At 43.9% G+C, this 10,320-nt stretch overlaps 1 protein-coding gene across 1 annotated transcript; it reads left to right on the forward strand.

Moving 5' to 3' along the window:
• On the forward strand, positions 1-4,809 carry LOC123616814 (large ribosomal subunit protein uL11-like). Its single transcript, XM_074349837.1, is given in 2 exon segments — positions 1-2,901; positions 2,904-4,809. Coding segments are annotated over 2 exon segments (609 nt in total). The 5' UTR covers positions 1-2,789; the 3' UTR covers positions 3,401-4,809.
• Positions 4,810-10,320: the final 5,511 nt, after the last annotated feature.

A 10,320-nucleotide genomic window follows, 5' to 3' on the forward strand; every position in this document is an offset into this window, starting at 1 on the left:
AGGCACTGAAAAGTTTCTTCTATTACAACAAGAATATAATCTCTCTTGTTTGAAAAATACATTTCTTCAGGTAAACACAGAGAAGCACGTGTCTGCTTTTGAATTAACATTTTAAAGTTCAGCAAATCAGCAACTACAGTTAATAATACTGTATTGTATAATTGAAATTTACTGAGCAAATAGAACTTAAGAGCTCTCACACAAAAAAGATAAATATATGATATGATGGTTGTGTTAATTAATTTGATTGTGGTAATCCTTTACAATGTAAACATATATCAATCATCATGTTGTTCACTTTAAATATATTACAATTTTATTTGTCAGTTATACCTCAATAAAGCTTAAAAATAAAAATTAAAAAGTGAATGGAAAATAAATAAATTAATTAATTAATTAATTGATTAATTAAAATTCAGCAAATCATCATGCTGTACACCTTAAACTTGCATAATGTTATACATCAATTATATCTCAATACAGCTGGGTGGAAATATAAATAACACTCAGAATTTGCTCTAAAAAATCCTAAATGGTTTATTCTTTCTTTCAGCAAATACTGAGTCCTTACTATGTGTCAGGATATTACACGTAGATATGAAGGACACAGCCCTTTTCTTCAGAAAGCTTTGAGCAAATTAACCTCTCATGCTGTTCCCAGTCCAGGGAAGACCACCACGGTTGGTCTCATGGTCAGATAGGTAAGGTACCTAGGCTATAAGATTTTGTCTCAGCCCTTCAACTGACTCCTAGAACCTGACAACTGCATGTAGAATCCTCTGACTGTGGGTCACGGTTTCTTACCCGACGGGTGGGCCATGAGTCTGGCTCACTAATGGCTGTGCTGCCATGTTTAGTCCTCCTGGGAAGAGGTACTGGAGAGGGACACAGACACTGACAGCAGGAATCAGATATGGCTGATTATGACACAGATTCAAATATCAAATTATATGTTCCAATAGCTCACAATAACGTGCATGAAAATCTGACATAACTCTTTCGGCTTATAATATGATACTAGTCTTGCCCTACGACACCAGCTATGTTACTGAAATGTTAACTTCAGAAGGGACCTTGCAGGTTATTTTAGCAACTTCACTTCACTGATGATAAAAACTAAGATTCAGAGAGATGAAGTAGTTTACCCAATACCACAAAGCTACCTAGAAGCTCATCAGGATTATACTGATGTGCCGGACCTGCCTGCCATAGGGCTACAGGAACTGATTATTAAATATTCAGGAATTACGGGAGCCAGTAGTCAAGCCATCAGTAATTTGCAATCCACTACGATGGGATTATTTCCACCACAGAAACTGGCAAATGCTGCAAGGTCAGATTGTTTTTAGATGACCAGTTTACCAGCATTGTGATTACAACCCCAAACTCCTAGCCCCCATTCCAGTGTTCTTTCAACCACAGAATTATCTTTCTGTTGCTAGGCTTCATTGCCCATCTCTGGTTTAAATATCTAGCCCAGTTATTCCAAATGCTCCTTTTGTGACATCCCAAAGCATCTCTAATTATCTCAAGAGTTATTATGAAACTCTTCAAACACTCACCAACCAAAATTAATTTTAATTAGCTTTAATTATTTTACATGGACACATGGCATACAACAGTTATATGGGTCATGGAATGAAATAGATTGTGTGGGATCTCCCCATTCCAAAAGGTTTGGGATTTATCAGTCCCTGCCTTCCCCAGCCCCACAAATCTACAGTTACTAAGTTTTTCAACCTGGCAGCTTAAGTCTTCCTGCTTTTTAACAAAATGCACTCATTTGGACAACGCATTAGCGCCCATCCCCAACAGGAGGGGGGCTGAAATTAGTCTTGGGGTCCCAAGTCCTGGTTGCAGGGCCGTGGTGGGTCCCATAGGCTCTCACTTGCTGGAATGGCTACAGTCTTCACATTATCCGTTCCCCAGCGTCCTGTCCTCTTGCCTGAGTCCTACTCTGCATTCCAACTGTCCACTAGAATCGGAGCCCTGGCCAGTTGCTAACAGTTGTGAACTTCCTCCCCCAGTCTCTGCCCTCCTTTCCAAATGTCAGAAAGAGGATCTTGCTTCAACCAGGAGTAGCTACCCTAGTGTGACGTCTAACAAAAGCATCATCACTGCTCACAATTCTGCTAATCTCTACCCACCAGATTAGCTCTGATAGATGTGAACACCCACTTAGATCCAGGACAGGCTTGCCATGAAGCCACGAGCACGATGATTCAATGACTGGCTACTCCTGCAAGGGACAGCCCAGCAGCTGAGACATCCCCCAGGCTTGATCCCATTCCTTAACTAAAAGTAAAAGCTTAGAAAACACACTGAGGGGCCGTCTGTCAACAGGTGAGCAGTAATTATTTGTCTAGGTGATGAGACTGTGGATGATTTTATTTTCCTTTTCTTACTCAACCATATTTTCTAACTTTTCTGCAATAAACATATTTTGAAAGACAAAATCAACTAACATTTTTTCAATATAGCTTTTAATCAATACTATATCCCACTGTGATGTCATATCCGTAACTAATTACGCACCCAAGTTGTTAAAATGGAGCAGAGACGATAGCTGGGACTCCAGTGAGGCACTTGGGGCTGCAGTACTGGCTGAGGGTGGACAACAAAAGAGAGTTATATGCCGATTCATATGGAGATATTGGAGAGACAGAAAAGGAATACAATTACTAAAGGTACTAATCTCAAAAGAAGCAGGTCACATGGGATCCAGAGGATAGAAGCCAAAGTCAAGCCTAGCTAAGAGGAAGGGATAAAGGGGGTGAAGATGAGCATCAATGGAGGCAAGTTTGTACAAAAAGAGACATAGCTTTTGGCTTTTGGCTCAGAGGAGTCCAAGGTGCAACTTTCTTCAGTTGTCCCGAATTCGGGTTCATCACACAGACACCAGCCACCTCCACCATGACAGCCCAGCAAGATCAAAGTCTTATACCTGGGGTGCATCCCTGGGGAAGTCAGTGCCACCTCTGTCCTGGCCCCCAAGATCGGCCCCCTGGGTCTGTCTCCAAAAAAGGTTGGTGATGACATCACCAAGGCAACTGGTGATTGGAAGGGTCTGAGGATTACAGTGAAACTGACCACTCAGAAGAGACAGGCCCAGACTGAGGTGGAACCTCTTGCCTCTGTCCTGATCATCAAAGCCCTCAAGGAACCACAAAGAGACAGAAAAAAGCAGAAACACATGAAGCACAGTGGACGCTTCACTTTTGATGAGATTGTCAGCATTGCCGGACAAGTGCTGTGCCCGTCCTTAGCTAGAGAACTCTCTGGAACCACTAAAGAGATCCCGGGGACTGGCCAGTCTGTGGGCTGCAATGTTGATGGCCACCACCCTCACGGCATCAAAGGTGACATCAACAGCGGTGTGATGGAAAGCCCAGTGAATTAACTGCAAAGAAACTTATTTAACCAAGGGTTATTTGACAACCAAAAAAAGGGGGGGGGGTGCTGGGAACTGAGACTTCTCGGGGAGTAAACTGCTAGGGATCACGGTGAGCATTTGGTGAGAGACCGAAGAAGCATTATGAAGGTTTGGATTGGCCAGTGTGGAAAACGGGGGTGGGCTTTAACTGGGAACATGTCCTCAGAGGAACAGGTAGGCAGGAAGTGCAGCTGTTACTGGACACTTTCACAGATTTGAAGGTTCGTGGGAACAATGAGCATCTGTGCTTTGGTCCTTGCTGTACCCACAATGCCTAGCACAGTGCAGGATGTATGACAAGAGCTCAATAAAGTTTTATTTATAAGTGAATGGACCTCTTAAATTTACAGCAGCAACAGCCTATCTGCAGACTGTACCCAGTAGTTTTCACAGCCTGAGTACAGAATTAAACTTTGACAGGGAATTTCTAGAGAAAGTAAAAGAAATGAGCCAATGAGTTAAGGGGGCTGAGCAGAGAGCGGATAAAGGGATGCCATGTTGGACATAAATAAGATAAACACACACAAATTATCTGCATGCCTTGTTAAACTGAGGTGCCTAGAAATACTTAAGGGGCCCTCTCCAGTTGGACAGTGACAGAAAAACATTCAATCACAATTCAAAATAAAAAAACCATAGTCACAGTGAGAATGACTGAATAATGTCTGCACCTGCATTTCCAGAAACATCTGATGCACTGAGGTGCTTTTTAGTCAGCCAGCATCTTGTAGCTCCGGCTCCAGGAAGGAGTCAGGGGGAAGGGTGAGTACAGAGCAGCCTCTTAACTCCAGCAAAGCCAGCGCCTGGGGCCAGCCTTGGAGATATGGAGCTGGCAGCCCCGGCCAGAGACTGGCCATCAAGGCTTGGACCCCTTCCCTCAGGTGAGCCAGATGGCAGGCAAGAGGCAGAGCAGCATGTGCCTGTCAGCAGTTCCAGTTATCAGGAAGGATGCGTGCCGGAAAACACGGTCCAAGGGCCAGAGACAATTAGCCTGGCACAGGCACCAGGAGCTACCCATGCCAATGCGGGGACGGTTGCTCTGACCACATTCCTGGAAGTGAAGGTTTGGACACTGTGTTGGTTTTCTACGGGACCAAGGAACCCTGCGTGTGAGCCCTGATAGAAGGGCTCCTCTAAATGCCACACATGTGGCTGCCTGCAGACCTGCCCTACCTCCACCTACTTTTGCTGCCAGAACTAGAAAGTGAGCGTACCGTTTGAGAAGAAGAATGACTCCATTCTTCCTCATCAGCCCTGGGCTGGCAGCGGTGGCCCCACTTTCTCCTCCCTTCCCCCTCCCATTTTACTCCTGCTCCCTGAACCCGGATGAGTGGGGTGGCAGGTGGATAACCCCACATCCAGCTCCTTTAGGCAAAGGTGACTCACACAACTGCTAAATGAAAGAAAAAGCCATCACATGCTGGGAGTGTCCTCCAAGCCCCAAAGCCAAGGGGACGCAGGCAGAAGAAGGCTGCCTGCGTGTGACTCTCAGCTCCACCATCTGCAGGCTGTGTGGACTCGGGCAGGTTATTCCATGTCTCCTTTTCCTCATCTATAAGATGAGGATCATAACAGAACCTTCCCCAGACAGTTATTGTAAGAGTAAAATTAGATTAAACAAACCCGCAAAGTACCTGACATCCAGTAAACACTCGATAAATGTGAACTGCTGCAGTTTCCCTGAAGATGCTGTAAAGGGCCCAGGAAGCATTCTGCGTGAGTCATCGGCAAGGGATTAACTGAGGACCCACAACTGCTGTGAAACCCACAACTGCTCCTTTACCCTGAATGCAGGGTCCCCACTCAATCATGAGGTCAGGGGGAACTGAGAAACTAAGCCACACAACTCCATAGGGAAAAAGGATGCATTAAGGTACGAACATCAGAATTAGAAACTTCACGAAATGCAGCCCTGTGCTTCTCACACTGGAGCACTTGTAGGCCCAGGAACCATGCAGGTTGCCACAGAATTAATACCAGTTTTGTTTTGTAAGCAATTTAAAATACTATTTTATAAACCGATTATATTTCAACTAAAAAAATAAAAACTAAAGTATTATTTTAATATTAAACAAACACAAATCTTACGTTATTGAATATTATGAAATAAAATTCAAATTTGTATTCATTTTTACAACAAAGCATGAGAAACTTCAAAAAACACTTCATACTTGCAATGGGACACATACACCCAGACACACACACACACACACACACACACACACACTTTCACATACACATACCCTGCACCCCCTGCCATTTGGTGGAAACGTTTGAGAGACACATTCTGAACAAGAGCAGACATTCAGACACATAACTGATGAGCTGGAAAGAATTCCTGGAAGGAATCCATCCCTGCAGGTGAAGCAGTGTCTAAGCCAGGAGACTCAGGCCAAGGCATACAGCTCTCTGATTTACAGACCCCCGGCGCTTCACTTGAAGCGCTGGACAAAAATCCCCTATCACATCAGACTCCACAGGGTACCCAGGAGGCCAGCGACTCTCTGTTTACCTGGGGCAGGACGCATTTATTCTGCAGCTACGGTCAGTCCTCAGACTCCCTACAGAAATACATGCCAATATTTTAGAGTCAAGATATTCTTCCTGATGGTAACACACATGCCTGACTCAGACTCATTTAAACTCTTAGAACACAGGAAAGCATGAAGCCACTCAGCCTCCTCCTCTCCGGGTTACACGTCCCAATCCTGTTTATGTTTCCTCATACAGTTTCCTTCCCTCAGTCGTTCTGGACAGTAGCAAAGGCCCAGGGGAAAGGAAATAGGAAGTGAAACCTGCATTTAGTTTTAACTCTGCAATTTCCCAGTCACTGTATTTGGAAAAGCATCACTGAATCTCCAGGAGCCCCACCTTTAAAATGAAGTCTAAAAAGTACCTCACCAGGCTGTGATGTGGCTGAAATGAAATGATATATGGCAAAACACCAAGGTGCCTGTTAAATAGACATTTTGAATAAATCTCTGCCTCTTCCTCTTTCAGGATCCTTACCTGCTGTTAAAGGCATGAGAAGCTGAACTGTGCACAAGGCTCATGAGTATGGTACAGGGTAGTGGTGGAGAGTTCAGGCTTTGCCATTCAAATTGGATTTGTGTCCCAGAGCCTCCCCTGGCTAGCTGTGAGACGTCGATCCAGATTCGGACCCTCTCAGGCTAAGTGTCCTCACTTGTTAAGGGATTGTATAATAATGGATATCTTCACAAAGTTGTTGTGGGATAAATGAGACAATGTACCGCTCGTGGCATGTAGGAGGTGCTCAGTTAACATGTGATGGATAGATGAATGCACCACCGAGCAGAAACATTTGGCACAGCGCCTGCAGAGTAAGGGTTCACCAAGCGGTGGTTGTAAATGCTGTTGTATAAAAGATCGTAGCAAGAGAGCTCCCTCCCAGGCTGCTCAGGGTATACGTTCTCATGTTCTTTCATCATAGCAGTTCATATTTAACTTTCATCTTAGCTGTTCTTCATTATTGGCTTAGAATCTGATCTGAGCTTTTTATTTTTAATTTTTCTCCTGCCCTCTCTCTCATCATCATAATCCATTGTATTCATAGCTTGTCGTCCACAGGGATGGGCCTTCTTGGCTCTTTATTTTCATTACCCAGTGGTATCAGCAGAGTTTGTCCATTTGGGGGCCAATCAAAGGGAGACCAGAAAGGCGAGAGATTTCACCAAACTCACGCAATGTCAGTATTAGTCATCACGTGGAGGAAAACCAACTCTAGCACGTCTAGTTAAAGCTTTGTTCAGAAAAGCAGACTGGTTAGTAATAGCCATGTGACATATTCAGCATAAAAATGCAATTATTTAAAAATCTATGCCATATTACTCAGCCATAAAGAGAATGAAATAATGCCATTTGCAGCAATGGGGATGGACTGAGAGATTATCATTCTAAGTGAAGTAAGTCAGACAGAAAGAAGATCATATGATATCACTTATATGTGGAGTCTAAAGAAAAGGGTACAAATTGAACTTATTTATAAAACAGAAACAGATTCACAAAAAAGAAAAAAAATAGAAAGAAACAGACTTGCAGACAAAGAAAACAAATTTATGGTTACCAAATGGGAAAGTGGCAGGCGGGAGATATATTAGGAGTTTGGGTTTAGCAGAAACTAACTACTATATATAAAACAGATAAACAACAAGGTCCTACTGTAGAGCACAGGGAACTATATTCAATATCTTACAATACACTATAATGGAAAAGAATCTGAAAAAGAATGTATATATGTAATTCTGAATCACTTCGCTATACACCTGAAACTAACAAGACATTATAAATCAACTATAATTCAGTAAAATAATAATAATAATCCATTTCATAATCTTCAAAGCTATCATTCAGTGTAAATTCAACTTGACATACATATATGAATATATATTCATAAGAACAAAGCTCAAAGATGAATTTCTCTATTTCCTCCTTGTCCCATTTGTCAGTCAGTTAAGGTGCATACCACTTCGCTGGCTCCACCACGTACAGAAATAGCCCATGTGTGTGCACAGCATGAGTGCATACACATATTTCAGTGGCACTCACATCCTTGTTCTCTCGGCCTGGAATAACTGACTGCAGATAGAGCAGAGATCCCCAGGAGTGCTGTTCTAATGCTGAATTTAGCACATCAGGGCAATTTCCACTGGAGCCACTTAAGATGCCAAAAAACAAAGCTCATACTTCAGTTTCTGGAGGACACTGAAGGGCACCACAAGCTGATGGAGAAGTTTCTTTTCTAAGCATAAATGTTGGCAGTTATCACAAGGGAGCTGGCCAGAGGTCATTCTTTTCAGGGAGCCTCTCTGAATGAATGTTACAGATTCTCTGCATGCTGAGCAAACACTTACTGCCTTTCCCGACATTGCAGCTGTGACGTGGTTTCTGAACAAGCTTCCTAAGAATATTCCCTTCTTTCACTAAGGATGCCATATTTTCTATGCTCCACGATGTCATGGCACTATGACCCCATGCCCTAAGGCTGGTCCAAATGTCATTCATTGGAGGAATGTCACTAAGTGAATCTGACTGGGGTATATAGCCTCACTTCTAGGAGAATTTTTAAAAATTATTTCCTTCGCTGAATAAATAATATTTTAGATAAATATAAATTCATTATCCCTTATAATAAGAATATTTTCTCCTGTATGTGCTAGCTCTGCATAGTTTCTCTAAGAAAGCTGCTAAGCCCCAAGGACTATGTGGAAGGAACCCCAAAGAGTCCCAGTTCCTATTTAATAACTTAGATATGGGTGAGAAACTGAGTACTTCATTCATCATGTATTTACTGAGTGCCTACCATGTGCCAAGCATCACCCTAGGGGGTAAGTGACCAGCATGAGATTGTTCCTTATCTTCTTGGACTTTACTGCAGACAAGGAAACAGGCAATTCTAATGATCAGGGCTAGGAGGGGATGGCGGGGAGAAACAGATGAAACACACAGCAGAGATGCCAACCCTAGTCAGACAAGGCTCCCCAGCAAAGAAGGACGTCTCAGTGGAGACCTGAAGGATGTGAGAATGTCAGCCTGGAAGGAGGGGAGGCAGAGCAAGAGAGAAGGTGTTCTGAGCAAGAGGATGGATGTGACAAGGGCTTGGAGGCGAAGGAGGGCCTGTGTGTTCCGCGCAGCACCATAGGTTTTATGTTCAGTGTGACTGGAGCCTAGAATGCAGAAAGGAGTTGCTGTAGACTGAGTGTGTGTGTTCCCCAAGCTTCATATGCTGAAACCTAACCCCCAATGTGATGGTATGTGGAGATGGAGCCTTTGGGGTGCCTGGGTCATGAGGGCTGAGTCCTCATGAATGGGATTAGCGCCCTTATCAAAGAGAGAGGTCCCACACCCCTTGTGAGGACACAGTGAGAAGATGGCTGTCTAGGAACCAGGAAGTGGGGCCTCACCAGACACCAAATCTGCCGGCACCTTGACCTTCAACTTGCCAGCCTCCAAAACTGTAAGAAAAAATTTCTGCTGTCTATAAGGCAGCCAGGCTATGGTAGCACATCATGGCAGCCTGAATGGATAAAGTTAGAAGTGATGCGGCTGAGACTGAAAGGCCTGCCCCAGCCGCCTCGGCCAGCAAGGAGCAGAGCTGTCCCCTGTACCTAGGCTGTTAGCACAAAATTCGGCAAACATGTGCTCTTTCTGCCTGTCAGGCAGCCTGTCCTCCAGCTCCTGGTCATAAATCATCAGTGTTCCTCTGATGCACTTCCCTGCACCCCTCTCAGTTTATAGAGCACGTATGGAACGGACCTCATTCCTTGTTCTAAAAATGGACACAAAATTCACACCTACATGGTAAGGGCCTTGCACCCCCCTGGCCACAGAGATTAATCTGGCAATTAGCACGTCCCCAGGGATGCGCCCAAGGAGCATGTTCCCAGAACTTACACTTCAACTACTGGGAAAGAAATGTGCTTCCCATTGGGTTGACTGAGATAACAGAATATCAGCCTGGAGCCACAGGCAGCCATCTGTCCACCATCCACTCATTCGAGACTAGTTTATTGAATAACTAGTCCAAGCCTCAAGCTGTGGTAGGCATTAGGGATACAGAAATGAAAGACATAATTCTGCTCTTTAGGTTTTCACCATCAACTGGCAAGGCAAGTAAAGTGAATTAATCACTTTGGTAAAATGTGATAAATGTTACATAGATTATTAAATAATCAGGGAAGGCCAGCCAACTCAAGCAAGTCTTCCTAGGGGAAAAAACGCTCACTAAACCTTATTGGATAATTAGGACTCAACCAGGTGAACTGAGGCATAGGGGTGGTTCCATACTAGGAATCAGTAATAAGTTCAAAGTCATGGAGGGGAGGTCCAGCTGGGCAAGCTCTGGTGACCCACCACGTCAGTCAGACTGG

This window comes from Camelus bactrianus, chromosome 21, assembly GCF_048773025.1.
Source record: "Camelus bactrianus isolate YW-2024 breed Bactrian camel chromosome 21, ASM4877302v1, whole genome shotgun sequence".
Lineage (NCBI taxonomy): Eukaryota > Metazoa > Chordata > Mammalia > Artiodactyla > Camelidae > Camelus > Camelus bactrianus.